The 16,177-nt window shown below is 35.7% G+C and overlaps 2 protein-coding genes across 2 annotated transcripts; one reads left to right on the top strand and one right to left on the bottom strand.

Annotated features, from left to right (window-relative positions):
* Window positions 1–7,283: 7,283 nt before the first annotated feature.
* On the top strand, window positions 7,284–8,512 carry LOC103401367 (uncharacterized). The gene is made up of 2 exons (XM_008340082.4): window positions 7,284–7,846; window positions 8,113–8,512. Exons 1-2 carry the CDS (start codon window positions 7,337–7,339, stop codon window positions 8,164–8,166), a joined length of 564 nt encoding a protein of 187 aa, XP_008338304.3. The 5' UTR covers window positions 7,284–7,336; the 3' UTR covers window positions 8,167–8,512.
* A 2,752-nt stretch (window positions 8,513–11,264) lies between these two features.
* LOC103425105 (B3 domain-containing protein Os01g0234100-like) lies at window positions 11,265–14,458 on the bottom strand. Its single transcript, XM_070813873.1, has 7 exons — window positions 14,087–14,458; window positions 13,889–13,978; window positions 13,266–13,300; window positions 12,999–13,161; window positions 12,674–12,880; window positions 12,378–12,468; window positions 11,265–12,243 (listed from the first exon to the last, which is right to left on the bottom strand). Exons 1-7 carry the CDS (start codon window positions 14,222–14,224, stop codon window positions 11,462–11,464), a joined length of 1,506 nt encoding a protein of 501 aa, XP_070669974.1. The 5' UTR covers window positions 14,225–14,458; the 3' UTR covers window positions 11,265–11,461.
* Window positions 14,459–16,177: the final 1,719 nt, after the last annotated feature.

Below are 16,177 nucleotides of genomic sequence, written 5' to 3'. Positions count from 1 at the left end.
TTAGAATTCCGAACCGAACCGAATATATATATATATATATATATATATATATATATATTGGTTACATGCATTTGAATGTTGGATTTAAATAGTTGACAATAGACTATATTATAAATAGTAGTATGAAATTGAGTAGTTGGAACTTTGAAATGTTAATTTGACTTGGTATGAATGAATTTGTATGAAATTTCAAATTTGTATGAGGTAAAAAGCTTAAATATCAATTGATATGAAATTGAGCAACAAAATTTCAGGCCTAAAGTCCAAACTTTAGCTCATAATCCAAAAATCTCAAATTTCAAACTAAAAACCCAAAATCTAAAATTCAGTCTCGATCCATTTCGAAATGCTAAAAACATTTCGGGAATCCAAAAAATTGGGAATACCGAATTTTCAGTTCAGGATTGGTCTTCAAATTCAAGTCCTGTAAATTTTCAGTTTGGGATTTGAGATCCTATTTTCGGTTTGGAATCCCATACCGAATCACCCCTAGAAAGAAAGGCCCAAAGCACCAGTTAACAAAAGGGAAAACCTGAAAACCAAAGCCTAATCCATGTTGGGGAAGGCAAAAAACATAGAGCGCAAGGAGCAGCAACATTCCAATTATGGAAGACCCGCATTTTAAAGGTGGAAGGCTAAACTTTTAAAGTGCACAATCGACATCGAATCATATTGGTGATCAACTAAAGAACTGTATCCGAGGGTTTCTTGCAATTATTGAGATGTGATTATTCTACTCACACCATATGCAGTATATAGTGGCTACTACTAGAGAGAGTTTTTTTAACCACCATGGGAAAGGATTTCCCCCGCCATTGGGCCGCCACATACTCCACAAAAGAAGACTAAGGAGGGTGGAGCTAGAGAACCCCACTCCTCATCAACACATGCTGCCAAAGACCTCACTATAAGGGGCACTCAAAGAAAATGTGAGTCATATTCCAACTTAGATATTCACAAAACACAGAGTCAAGATTGGCACGAGAAGCAAACTGACTAGTGTGGTCAAGCTTAGTCAATTTATTCTTTATGGTTAACCACCACACAAAACTCATGTCGAATAGGCGCACTATGTCACGCCAAGTGGTCCCAAGAAATTTTAGGAGCCACCGGATTGATGCAATTCCACATAGAAGCTGAAGAAAAAATACCGTCGTTGCTAGGAACCTAAAAGGAGGAATCCAAACTTTGAGAAGAAGGCACAATGTTGTAGGAATTTGATTGAATGAAAGGGAAATTTAAGTTGGAGTAAACGGCCAACACCACTCTGAGGCTCCGTTCACATAAGAAAGCTTACAGTTTATACGAAGACTAGAGACCAACACTACCTTGCTGCCCAAAATGTCTAAGAGAAGGCCATAAGAGTGCCAGTTATCATACCATAGAAAAGTCGACGACCCATCGCCCGCTGAAACATGAATAAGAGGCTTAATAAGCTCACGAAGCTTTAAAAGTTTCCTCCTATTCCATGAGCAAGTAGACGGCACTGTTAGGCTCCAAAAATATTTGTCTTGAAGGAAATAGGATTGGTCCATTTAGACCACACATTACCACCCCATCACTGAACAAAAACGGGAATATGGCGAGCCATAAGGGCTAATTAAATTCCAAGAGTACATATCTTTAATACCCAAACCTCCTTCATCTTTGGGACAGCAGACCTCCATCCAAAACATTTATCAAAAGACACACAAAGATACTTGAAGGGACAATACCTCTCTTGAAACCCAATAAATATGAGTTTCTTTCTTAATTGCTTGGATAATGACCATGTAAATTCCTTATTAAGAGACCCAAATTAAGTTTGGTTAGTGTCATACAAGCCCATATCATATGACCCAAGTTCTTGGTAGGTTGCTAAAGAAGTCTGGCCCTAATGGCTCATGTCCTGGAGGGGACCCCAAACTGATATGGACAGTTAAATCAGGCTCAGGCTCAGGCTCAGACCCAGCAGGATGTGGGGCCTTGCACGACCATTCGGTTTGTGTTTGGGTTTTTTGTCCACATCCAAACGCTCTGTGCTTATAGGAATCCACCACGTGTCCATTCCCCATTAGGGTGACCCATTAGAAGGAAGAAAAGTGTGTTGTTTGTTGTCATGACACCACAAGAAAAGGTTAAACCATGTGATTGACAGCCATGTCCTTTGCTTGCAAGTTGAGTTTCAAAGCTTCCAATTCTCTCTCTTGGTCCCCTCTTTCTTCTTTCTTCCAATAATTATCCCCAAATAATTTTATTGTATGGACAAATTCTATTCACAGATATTGTGAAGATTCATGAAAAATAAGACACATGTTTTGTTGTGCTAGTATATTCACAGTTAATTTTGTATTTCGGTGTGTAAATTTTCTTCAGCGATCATTTTTAAGTAATTATTTAACTTGTATGGTAATAAGATCCGTCAGTAGTTATTTTTAATTTTAATTCATCTTTCATGCATTATTTATTAATTTATAATATAATGTCATTTTTAAGTGAAATGAAAATAATTAGATTAAATACATGTAAGTATTGCATTATTTATTCATTTATAATATAATGTTGTTTTTTAAGTGAAACGAAAATAATTGGATTAAATACATGTAAGTATTGTTGCCAAATTCATAAATATATATATATATATATATATATATATATAGCTCAAATTTAGTGAAATTATTTTTGTGCACATGTGTGATTGGTGTAAATATTTAAGATTCCTATGTGATCAAGAAGATCTTAGGCTTTCTTACTTGTAGGGCAAGTAAGCCTGTTAAACACTATGTTTACTATAAATAAAGGCGCACACACATAATTTCCTTATACTTTTTTTTTTCTCTCTCTTTGCCGCTGCACCCTTTCTCTCATTCAGTTAACTTTAACCCAAAACATCTTGTTTCTTTTTGTACTAATACATGTTTTCTTTTGAAAGCAATACATCATTGTTTTCTTTCCGTCCTCAGTCCTCTCAATTTGAGACAAATTAGAAGATTTGATCCTATTTATAAATCTAGAATTAAATAAATTACTTATCATGCAATTTTTCTGTATATTGGGAATTGATTCTACGTAAAACCCATGCTCATGTTAGACCTACCAAGTGGCAGGAAAATCAGTGCCGTGTACCATATCCAAAATGACAAGATCACTTGTATTAAATGCCAAATCTGAAGAAAACAAGATAATACAATCCCTTAATTTCTTAAAAAACCAAATAAAATAAGATCATCATAATTTATTTATGGGAACTTTCATGAAAAGGGTTTAGGCTAAGTTTATTTTAACAAAATAATTATGCTATAACTTTATTTAATGAAAAAGAATTAAATTTTAATGAAAACCCCTTTAATTTTAATAAAAATGACAAAAACAAAACTTAATTTTTAATGAAAATGACACAATTTAAATTTAAAAAAAAAAATCTAATGCGCGAGCAGGACCTGTATATTGTTTATGAAACTAAACGCTGTTTATGAAGATGAACATTATTTATGAAACTGAAACTATTTATGAAATTGCACTATTTACGAAACTGAACGGTACTATACTATTTATTGGTCCAATTTCATAAATAGTGCCTAGTTTTTTGTCAATTTTCATAAATAGTGTATAGTTCTTGATCATGTTTCATAAATAATGCCTAGTTATTGGTCCAGTTTCATTAATAATGTATAGTAATTGGTACAGTTTCATTAGTGATATGTCTTTCTTGACCCGTTTTCATAAATAGTGTATAGTTATTGGTCCAATTTCATAAATAGTGCTTAGTTATTAGTCATGTTTCATAAATATTGTCTAGTTCTTACTCCAATTTCATAAATAGTGTATAGTCCAGTTTCATAAATAGTTTCTACCTATTGGTTTAGTTTTGGAAATAATGCCTAATTCTTGTTTTCGTTTCATAAATAGTGTCTACTTATTGATCTAATTTCATGAATAATGTCTACTTATTGGTCTAGTTTCATGAATAGTGTCTACTTATTGGTGAAGTTTTATAAATAGTGTTTAATTTGTGGTTCAATTTCATAAGATTTGAAACTTAGATCCTTTTTGGTCCTGTAAAAGCACCCATTGCACCGAAAACGATGAATCCAAAAGTGACTCTTTAGATCAAAACCTTGAGAAGATTATGTTCTCAGTAATTATTGTAGACATCGAAATTTGGTAAATAAATGTTGACCAATAAATCAAAGTTAGAGAGATTGTAACCCAAAATCATCAAATACAAATATTATTTTGTGCACGTTGTTCTTATCTCTTTCCTTTCAGGAAATTTTCGTGTTCACAATTATATTTAAAAAGCCGTTTTCAATTACCAAATTAAAATTTCCTCACTTTTTTCATATACCTACAATAATAAATGTAGCTCTCCATCCAATTTCATGAGCTTGGGTATCATCTTGGAGAAATTTTTCCTTGTGCTCATAACACAAATGGTATACCACGTGTTATTATATAAGTGATGGAAAATTTTATTTTTTATGTTATTAATTTTTTAACACAAGAATCTCACAACTTGTATAGAGTGTACCATCCTGTGTTCTGGACACATTGAAAAGTGTCTCGTCATCATAACTACTATTAGAAAACAACACCACAAAAATAAAACAGAAGAATGTAATTCAATTCGAAGTATTTTTCTTAATCTAAGCAAAATTTTTTTATTAATGTAGCTGACGATGGAACAAAAAGGTAAGAGAAAAGGGGGGGTACGCACCCCATCACAAGTTGGGTTTATTAGGGTTTCATTTATATTATTTCTTTGTCTTATTAGTCTTTTGTTCTTATTATTAAAATAAAGTTAGTGAATAAATTTTAATAAAAATGTAAAGATTTAAAGTCTTATTTATTTATTTAATTAAATATCTAAATGAGATTATCTATACTTAATCGAGTTATCTATACTTCTTATTGAATATTTGGGTTCGCTTTCCGTTTGGATTGCGTAGAGTTTGAAGACACTCTAGTCTCCACGTCCTACTATCTATCTATGAAATGTTACATGCTCGACGTATATCGGTTGAATAAAGAGTTGAGTGAGCGGTCAAAATTCCAACAGTAAAAATATCGCAATGTATGATGTACACCGGTGCAGAAAACTCTCTCTCTTCTGAACCCAAAGAAAGAAATGGTGTGATTGTGTCAGTGGCTAACAGCAAACTAGCTCGGCCACCACCATGGCACTATCTCAGGAAGGACATTAGCTTCTGCACGTGCTCACGTGATCTCTTCCAGTATATACAAGTAACAATGAATCATACCGTACATACGGCACTGGGGTTTTGCATGAGGCGTACAGTTAATAGGAGCACCCCAATTTTCCATGTAAACAATAATATATTCTTTAATTTTCCTCCTTTAATTAATTCACCAGTCTTTGTAATTAGCTAAACTAATCAAATTAATCTCTTCTAGCCACTTAGTACTACAGTCTAGTAGTATTTCTCTTCACTTGTAAGCAAAAGATCTTAATTCGATTATCGTCAAATGTCAATTTGAACCACATTATTATGGCTCACTCATTATGAAATTTAGTCCACTCATTCCGTCTTAATATAGATAATATCGTTTGTTTAAAAAAAAATTCTTTTCGTGTGCCCGAATTAGCAAATCCTCCTATTCCTATGCACGTTTCTAATTTTAATTTTAATTATGAATATTATTTTATGGAATGCAAGGCAACCCTGATCACGTGGTCCCCTTGACCAGTCGATGTCGCCAGCTCATTCACTGCATCTGCATATCCACTAAGCAGTCAAACCTCGGTCAACGATGACAATGCATGCCAACCCCCTCTGGATTCTGCCCTCCACTGCGCTTCTCTGTGTCACTGTGACTGTGTGTCCCAAAATTTGCATTGCCATTGCATTTATATTTCAACGTTCAAAACATATTTTTTTTCTTTAATTCACCAAAATAAAAAGACTTCTTTTTTGTTTTTGTTTTTTACACCAATGATATTCTAACTCAGACGGATCGAAATTGCAAAGAATAAAATTCGAACTCAGATATATAAAAATTACATATCGTCATATATTCTCTAATTAAAGTAGCCATGTTCACGTTTGATTATTTATGTTAAACTTAAATGAGTGTTTTCTACACTCTCCTCTTCACCTCTTGTAGGAGGTCAAGAAGAAGTGGGATACCTATTCTACATTGAACTAATATAAACTGTATGAAGACTGTAATGATAACTTGGTTGCATTGGAAGGATTACATTTGGTCTAGCGAGCCAATGTGATTACGTTCATGTCTGTTTGTTTTTGTCTTTCAAATTTAAAGGAGAAAAAAGAACATTGATGGTGTTGCTTTCTTCCAGCAATGGATTCAAACTGAAAACATCCCCACAAACTGTGGCTGGCCCCAAGTTTGTGAGTACTCAATTTGGCCATTTATGCACTGTCCTCCCTCTCCCATGCATTCTGATTTCTGAGGCTCGCATCTTTCTTGGCCCCAATTTTCATCACCTTTTTCACAATTTTGCCATCTCAGCAAAACCTGCATCCATGCTTTGCATTATCAATGATGCATACCCTTCTTGTGAAATCCCTGATCCTGCCAGCCTTTGCTTCCAAGATCATCACATCCAAATAAAGAAAAAAGATATGTTGATTAATTAATTTTTCTAATTAATTAACAAGGCTCATACAGTTAACCTACACCAGACTGCAGCATATCATTATCCTTCTTTTTTTACTCTTTAAAATCTTCTACCCTTCAAAATTTTGATCACCTTCTGATCAGCCTGTACAATTTGTACATGTACTTTGTACATTTGATGTGGTCCATCACATAAACTAATCTATTTAATTGTTTAACCCAAAGGAAATTTTCTTAGAATCTTCATGAGATATAATATTATAGTAATATTCATATATTATATATACATAAGCATGAACGCATCCAATATTATAAGATTACATCTTGTAGTAAATTTTGATTAGCACTGTGTTAACATACTAATTGAATCTTCGTGAAACTAGGGTTTGATATGAATCATATGATTCTTTTTACCCAAGTCCAAGGCACTGGAATAAAAAGGAAAAAGGAGTACATGGTGTGCTTCTTGGCAGCTTCACCCACATCCAAGGAAAGCAGTGAAAATATTGGAGACTGTACTCCCCCTCAAGATTTAATTGGTTACCAACTTACCATTCAATGCCCCCAATTTATCATGTCATGACAAAACCCATCACATCAGGCATGCATGCATAAAAATGTGCACATATATTTTCTGAAAATAATAATAATAATTCTGAATTCATAAAAAATCACCACATATATTGGATATAAATACACACATATACATGTTGGGTTTTTGAATTGTATTTACTAAGGGTTGATTTGAAATCTAATGGCAGCCTGCTTAGACATGTACAACCCATCAGAGCATAAGTTTGCTCCTCCTCTTCCTCCTCCTCCAATGAGCCCAAGAATCTCCTTCTCCAATGACTTTGCAGATGCCATCCACCATGAAATCCGGAGGGAGGTGGCGGCTGCTCCACCTGCCGTCTCCTCGGATTTTGAGTTCTCCGTTTCCAACTATTCCATGATGAGCGCTGACGAGCTCTTCTTCAAGGGCAGGCTGCTGCCCTTCAAGGACGGCTGCAGCAGCCAGACGCGGAGGAGCACCACCACTCTCAGAGATGAGCTGCTCCACGGGGAGGATCATGACGATGACGTTTCGTCATCCAGGCCGCCGAAGGGTTCGTCGTCAACAAGGTGGAAGGGGCTCCTGGGAAGGAAGAGTAGGTCCCACATTGTTTCCAAGAAAGCTGAGAAGAGTGATGGAGATGGCAGAAGGTCTGAACTTGCGGTGGTTCATGAGGAAGCTCAGCATCAAGTTAATAATAATATTTCACAGGTGAGAAAATATTAAACTAGACTAAATTCATTACACCCAATTCGTTTTTAATTTTGAGTTTAATATAGCAGATGTGGGTTAGGTTAGTTGGCCGATGACATATTGGGTTAGGTCAATGAGCTGATGCAGTATGTCCGGTGCCTACCTCTTTTCCCCTGAGTTTGAATCCGCTCCCCTTTAGCTCCAATAGTTTAGAATATCGTTTTATCGAAGAAAATAGACTTGAGCTTTATATGACATGGTGGTGGTATTACTTTTTGTTGCAGGAGGTGTTGAGTGAAGGCGGGTCAAGTTGGAGAGATGTGGAGATTGGAATATAGAGGGTGTGGTGACGAATTTGTAGAGGTGTGGGGAGTACTTTTTTAATTTTTTTTTCACCATCTGGAGGCTTTAGAGAAATTAAGGAGGATGAATATTGTTACTCTTGTATTTTGACCGCTAGTTTTTTGGTTAAAGTTAGAGAGGTGGTGGTTTCTGTTAGTGATTGGTCGGTTTTAATTAGGGCTCTCCAATATTTCTGGTGTATTTTAATTTCAAAGTTTATATCTGTTTAGTTTATCTGGATTGGGGTTTGGTATTTTTGGCTGTTCATTGTACAAAAATGTTTGCTGTGGAAGAACCTTTATGCAATCAAATGTCACTCCGACACCTTAGTTTGTTTGAGCATTTTGAAGTATTATTGTTACTAAACCATCGTAATAGTCTTCAAAGTAATTAAGCTGTACTCAGTTTTTTTTTTGTTTTTTTTTATTTGGTGTAAAACGATAAATTTATTAGATTGAGGAGCTGATGTTCAAACCCACATTGTGGTGTAAAGGCAACATCCACCACACTCATCTCCACTACTATGGTAGATGACCACTTGCAATTAACCTGTACTCTTGGATCAACCCACCATCTTTCCAGAACTTGGCAACAAAGTATAATTATGGAGAAATGATTTTTTGCAAGTTCTATTTTCTCAAACTGTACTTCGTCCCTTAATCATGATTAGGGATGGGCAAATACCCATTGGTTACAGGTAATCGCGGTTACCCGTCCATTTAAATTAAACGGTTACAGTTATGGGTAATCGTTTAGATAAATAAACGGTTATGGGTATAACCGTTTACCCACGAAATTTAAATGAGCGGTTATGGGTATTAACCGCGGTTATAAACGGGTAGCAGTTTACTCAATTATTTTATATATGTAAAACTAACACAAATCATGTTTTCGATCCAATAATACTTAGCACCCAATAAATTAGCAAGGAATTCATCGGTCATTCTCTCAATAACACTGCTACAGCAATGATGATTCTCATCAAGGAATTGGCCAAATTAATTTAAATTCCTTGCGGATAATCGTGAAATTGACAGAAATGCTTTGAAAGAAATGTCTTCTAAACAATTTTTGTAACCCAATAATACTTAGCAAATATTATATTTACCTTCATTGGTAATAGTTAAAAATATCGTCCGTAAACTATTATTTCAATTATTGGAATGGTATAAGGACTTGAAAAATTAAAATATGGAAATGTATGATGAATGTACCGATAACGGTGTTTAATTGTAAAAACAGAGAAAATTATGACAATTTTTTTTTTAATTTTCAAGTTGTTAAAAAACATGTAGACGGGTGAAAAAGGGGTAATGGTAAAAAAAAAAAAAAAAGATAAACGGGTTAAAAATGATAAATGGGTAAACGGGTATTAAATGGTTACGGTTAAATGAGTATACAGTAATGTGTATGGTTAACCGTTTATAAACGGTTATGGGTATGGGCACAACCGTTTAGGCAATTACCCAACGGGTAAACGGTTATGCGGGTATAAGTATAAACGGTTATGGGTAAATAACCGCGGTTACCCGTCCGCCATAACCGTTGCCCATCCCTAATCATGACAGTGTCCTTGAATTTGTACTCGAGTTTTACTTTAATGCTTCAATTTAGTTTTCAAAATCTATGGTACTTGGTGTCCCACTTTAGCTCAGCGTGCTAAATCTTTCATTAGTTTCGACAATTTTATCACATCGTAATCAACTAAGAGCATTTCCAACAATTTTGTTAAAGTTTTGGTAGTTTAGCAGATGAACAATGTCGAAAAATTACTTTAACTAGTCTTCTTAACGTCTCATTTCCAACAACATTATGTTTTAAAAAGAAAAAATCATTTCAAAAAGAAAAAATCTAACTCACGTACTCATCTAAAATTGAATTGAATGACCAAAGTAAAATAAGGGTACAAACTCAAGGACCATTGTCGTAATTAATCGTGGCAATGGAATTATAACGAAGTTAAGCATTATTTTCAGTTTTATTTAAAAAACCAAAACAAAATAGTTATTAAACAGCTTTTAACTTATTACAGTTAGTCAACAAAAGTTGAAGGTTTGGATGAATGGGGAGGTTTTAGTGCAGAGACCTGGCTTCTCTGCCCTCCCACTTCTCATACATTTTTATCCTCTTCTATTTGTGCGGTCACGGTTAAGCCACGTCAACATTTTATATTACTATTATTTTTTGTCTTATTATCTCTATAAAAAAATTAATATAAAATGTAGAACCTGGCTTCTCTGCCCTCTCACTTCCCATACACTCACATCCTTCCACGTCAACATTTTATATTACTATTATTTTTTGTCTTATTATCTCTATAAAAAAAATTAATATAAAATGTAGAACCTGGCTTTTCTGCCCTCTCACTTCCCATACACTCACATCCTTCCACGTCAACATTTTATATTACTATTATTTTTTGTCTTATTATCTCTATAAAAAAATCAATATAAAATATTGACGTGACTTAACCGTAACTGCACAAAATAGAAAGGGATTGGAGTGTATAGAAAGTGAGAGGGTAGAGGAGCCGGGTCTTTAGCGCAGATTGGATTGGTGCAACACAGTTACAGGCAGAGTGCTATAAATGTGACAGCCAAGCCACGGCTATCGAACCTTACAGATACATATAATCTCGTATCGACAGATCTGGAGACGGTCACATGCAAAGCACTAACGGAGTGGCCAAACCAGAAAGGGTTACAAGATTCATGGACAAAATCTCAAAGATCCTCCACTGCAGGACTAGACTGAAGCGGAGGCATTAAAGCTTGCACCTATCCCTACTTAGAAGGGGACTTACATGAAAAGTTATCACCGCAGCATCTTAAGCCACTAATACAAGGTCGTGTAAGAATATCTAGATGAAATGAAAAGACTTTCTACACCGACTTCTTTTGGTTGATAAATACTTCCTAAAGAAACATACAAGAAATACCAAGATCAGTCGCTCATCCGTACACGAGCTGATTTTGGCATGCTTGTTAGATCCACAAAGCAGGAACGATCAAAATCAGCTACGCACAATATGGAGACTAATCCTAGTACTCCTCTAAACACAATTATATCCCAAATCACAAGTCAAAAATGCATATTGTGATGAATCTCTTCTCCTCATTGAGGATATGTACCTATCTTATATGATATAGCTAAATTTGCTAGTTGCTAGTCGTTTACCACCACCATACAAGGCAGAATCAGCCATCTTTTGGGTCACAGATATAAACTAGAAATAAGTACATTGAATTGAACATAGAAAAGGAAGTGGAATTTATATTCACAATAGCATATTTACCAAGGAGCAGTAACCTCTTCCTGGAACCTGAGCTTGTTGATTTCAGGTTTCGATCTCAGGCTCTCAATGGCAGCACCAAATTCATCGCACGCCTCCATCAGTTCCTCCAGCTTCATCTCGATATTTCTTAATCCTATTCCTGCCTGAGATCGCTCAATTGTAGCTTCTTTAAACATCTTTGCCTCCACGGCAGCTTCCGAGTCGTCGGCAAGGTTTGCAAGCCGACATACCCGTTCACGTAAAAATCCAACATTCATGCCCAACAACTCAAAGGCCGTTAAATACTTGTCCCAAGACACAAAATCATCTCGAAGCGCAGTGACCTTGCAAGCTTCAATGGAATCAGCAATATTTACGGTTTCAGATATAGCTCCTATAATCATATTATGATTCATGCCCTTGATAACATTTTCATGAAGAAATGCTTTCTGGCTGCGACAGAGCTTGTAGTACTTTCTTCGTACATCTTCGGGGAACTCAGGATCTAGAAACAACCCATCTACTAGAATGTTGAAATTCTCATAACTTCGGATGTCCTCAAATTGAAGAGTTGCCACAGGTGACTTGAGATCTTCTGAAACTTCAGAACCAACCTCCTCACTATCGGTTTCAGATTGTTTGGCTCGCTGCAAACCAATCTTTTTCTTCTTTGGAGCTACTAATTGAGGAGAATGCGCGCGTTTCCTATTAGAGTCATTCCAAGGCGTAGTGCTTGTTTCTGCATGTTTCTTGGTAGAGTCATTACAAGGCATAGTGCTCGTTTCTGCATTATCTTTATCTGAGTGCAACATCCAAGAGAAATGGTAGAAACATCAATGTATGCACATGTAAATATAGCATGATTTCATAAAAAAGTAATATCATAAATGCATGATGCTAGGAAGAAACAAACAGAGAGATTGATGAACTTGCCTGCATCCTTTTGTTTTGTATTATTATCCAAATTTGGAAGGCAAAGATCCCCATCAACTTCAGCCAAACCATTTGACCTTATTATGTAAACCTACAAGATGTCGGAAGATACGATTATACATAGGAAACTTCCTTCATGACACGACTAGGTGGAAGTTCAAATAAGGCACCAGTGTTGGTCCCAAGGGATAGGTTTAAGGCAATTGAATCAAGAGATAGACCAACTTAGTCGTGCACTAAATGTAGCAGCCTATAATGCTCTTGTGACTTTGGGTATAAAAGATTCGAAACATTACCTTAAATTTTGTAGGTTCAACTAATTGGAAGGCCAGAACATCTCCCTCGAGCAAATTGTGCGAAGCAGCAAACTGCCTCCAACCAGAACTTAGTCCGGTCTTGCATGCAATGTATTTCGACTGATACTGTCTACCACTTTCATCTTCCAAAGTCATTGTAATATCTTTATCTGGTAAGTGTGATTTGCAGAACAGCGAAGGAAGCCCCTATTACACAGAATACATAAACAAAATATAGAGCAGAAAAAGACAAGAACTTTAACATGTATATACAACTTCTGTTATAACTAATGTTTTCACTTTCATCTACTGTAACAGAATTTACCATCCAAAAACAACTAGCCACGTGTGATCTGACCAGTGATTTCACAAAGCTGGGGAATTGAGGTTCTAGTTTTGATCGAACTTCCTGAGCTCGAATGACAGCAGATGACTTTGCTTGACCTCGTGAGGGTGATCCATCAACTGGAAAATCATACTGCGTATTGCTTTTAAAAAAATCAGAAAGACAGCATTGTCATGAATCAAATATACAAATACAAACAAAGAGGGGAAAAAAATACACAAAAACTGTACAAGATGTTTCACTGACCTAATGGCTGGGGACTTCCCTGCATGACTCAACATCTGCTGTTCAAGAATTTTTAAAAGCTTTCATAAAAACCCACATCCCATTCATGCGGAACAATGCCATTTCATCCATACAACAAATTTATTCATAATACAAGAGGTTACAAATCAAGACAGTCAAATGCAATCGCAATAAGAAGAAACATACGAACTAAATGCATTGCACCAATTCTGCTAATCCATAACAACATTGCCTTCTCACCCACTACTCCTATTAACTTTCTGATCAATCAAAGCCTCTATATGCTCGAAAAACAGGCGGGGCACGAAAAAGAAACGATTTTTCAACAAATTTGTGTAATTTAAATGGCTAATCCATAACAACAATGGCTTCTCACCCACTACTCCTATCAACTTTCTGATCAATCAAAGCCTCTATATGTTAGTGTGGAAAGTACATTGTATCGAAAAACAGGTGAAGCACGAAAAAGAAACGATTTTTCAATGTTCTTGTGTAATTTAAAGCCTACCCCATGATGCCAAATCACAAACTAATCCACAAATTTTGTGAACAGAGGTATCAAAATTAAGAAATCCAAAGGTTTAATTTAAGTTTCGAAAAAAATAAAAAGGGGGGAGTCATACCTTTGTAATTTGGGTATTAGAAAGCTCCTTCATAGGCATGGAATACTCCACTTCTTGCTCTTTTGGCTTCCCTGGCTTCTTCAACTTCCCCTATTCCACAATCCACCAAAAACCCACATCAATTTCAATGGAAAAAACACACACACACACACATAGAGAGAGAGAGAGAGAGAGAGAGAGAGAGAGAGAGAGAGAGACCGTGGGGAGAGAAGAAGGTTTAGGGTTGGTGGCGGGCTTGGGGCGGAGCCTGGGTTTGGGCAATGGAGGCTGAGTCAGGTGGCCGTCCTCCTTGGACAGCGGCGTTTGGGGCTTGGCGTTCTTAACATTCCGAGCCATGGTGAAATAACGCCAGGTAGGTGTTTGTGTTTATACCTGAATCATTTTCTGGTTCGAACAAACCCAAACCAGCCAGATACCATGAGTCTCACTTCCTGCCTCCTCCCCTACTCCCCTCCTCCCTCCGTCCTCCTTTCCTTTTCCTTCTCCTTTTTTCAAAAAATAAAATCATAAAAAATCATTTTTTCATTTTTTGTTAATTTAACTTTTTGGGTTTTGTCATTTTTGTTGTGATACGTATGTGAGAGAGAGTGAGCTTTCACCGTTAATTTTTGTTCAGAAATACTACGTTTATCATATATTTGTTTTTCAAAGATAATTTTAAGAAGATTAAAATTTTAAGTTCAATGATATGATTGTTGATGATTGTTTTATTAGTTAAGTGTTTATTTAATACTCATAACATATCATTTGATTTATAAATTTGACCCCCTAGCATTATACAGACGAGACTAACATATGTTAGATAGTTCTACATCTATTAAAAAAAGGGAAATTTTATTTAAACCCATTAATTCTCTTTCCACACCCAACTTAGAAATTTTGTCCCACAAACTTACCATTTTACCCTCAAATACAAAATTTACATACTTGAAAAAAATTATCTGCTCTTTATCTCGTCGTTTTTCAATTCTTCGTGCCCAATTACATGGGGCTGGATTTTGGTCTAACTATTATCTCCTTAAACCTTAATGAACTAATTATAAAAACCCAACAAATTGTAGCTCAAAAGAAGAACAACATGGAGGACGAAGGGATTGCCGGAATTCTACACCCATCTTTTCCTTGATGGAATTACTGGGTCCACAGTGGCATATTGAATCCAAGCAGGGATGCGATCAACCTAAACTCCATCTCCATGCTTAAACCGGAATTTAACCCTTGAATTGTGAGGAATGGCTAAATTTCCACCAGAATCTGGTATCTTGATACTCAAAACCCCAAACTGGTTCTTGTCCATCTTGTGCTTGGGGCCATCCCATCCATTAAAGTCCCCAATAAGTTGTGCCTCCCTAAGTTATTTAAGAAACATAACATGTATTAAAGCAATTAAGACAAATCCATGCCTCAGAAAGTTATGGAATTTGAGAAGCTAATGAACTCACTGAGTGCAGGGGCCCATTCATGGTACACAATTACACCTGCTTCTCTGTTAAATCCAAATTTCAAATAACCTAGAGATGAACTAATTATATATATGTTGTTAAGAAGTTTGTATTTCCTTGATGGAATTGACGAGCAGCCACCCACTAATTATATTTTTGATGTTCTTCTCCAACCCACCCATTCTCCAGTTGATAATATCTTGCTACACCCATCTTTTCTTTAGGGCATAATTGGAATATAAAATTTAACAAAAATTTAATGGGTGTAGAAATAGGTTTATTGGGTCCAAATAAAATTTCCCTTAAAAAAATGAGTTTAATTACACATACACCCATTAAAGTTTTTTGTGTTTTTACAAAACCCCTCAGATTTTGAACATATCACAAACACCACATGACGTTTTAAAATCATTGCACAAAACTTATTCCATTAGAGTTCCGTTAGTTTTATGCCGTTATCAGCATACGATAATTTTGAAATGACAAAATTAACCTTTTATAGCTATTTCAGTTAAGAATATGATATTCCACTTGTAACCAAACACTCCAATTTACCAATCTTCTCTATCTTATTTGCTCTCTTCTTATATTTGTCTCTGAATCTCTCCTAAACTTCCGCACAAATCCCACACTTGGACTTGGGCTCTACATATTCCGTAATAGAATCTCAACTCAGATCCTTAGTTTTTAGCCAGTACAACTAGGCAAATTCACAAACCTCCTGCCAAAACCTCACTACCCAAAATACTTAGAACGGAAACGGCCTCAGTTTCTCCTTTCTCCTTTCGATTTCGAAACGGTTCTTAATCCACTAAATGGTTCAGTAACTCTGCAAGAATCAGTTCCG

The sequence above is a fragment of the Malus domestica genome, chromosome 15, assembly GCF_042453785.1.
Source record: "Malus domestica chromosome 15, GDT2T_hap1".
Lineage (NCBI taxonomy): Eukaryota > Viridiplantae > Streptophyta > Magnoliopsida > Rosales > Rosaceae > Malus > Malus domestica.
Note: the sequence above shows the minus strand (reverse complement) of the source record. Positions and strands in the feature narration are given on the sequence as shown.

Bases quoted from the DNA above. Each gene is read 5' to 3' on its own strand.
- LOC103401367 (XM_008340082.4), top strand. From the start codon at position 7,337: ATGGCAGCCTGCTTAGACATGTACAACCCATCAGAGCATAAGTTTGCT. The intron at 7,847-8,112 runs GTGAGAAAATAT...TTTTTGTTGCAG, and splicing joins TTAATAATAATATTTCACAG to GAGGTGTTGAGTGAAGGCGG.
- LOC103425105 (XM_070813873.1), bottom strand. From the start codon at position 14,224: ATGGCTCGGAATGTTAAGAACGCCAAGCCCCAAACGCCGCTGTCCAAG. The intron at 13,162-13,265 runs GTCAGTGAAACA...TTTTTTTAAAAG, and splicing joins GGGAAGTCCCCAGCCATTAG to CAATACGCAGTATGATTTTC. The intron at 12,881-12,998 runs GTAAATTCTGTT...TCTGTGTAATAG, and splicing joins TGGCTAGTTGTTTTTGGATG to GGGCTTCCTTCGCTGTTCTG.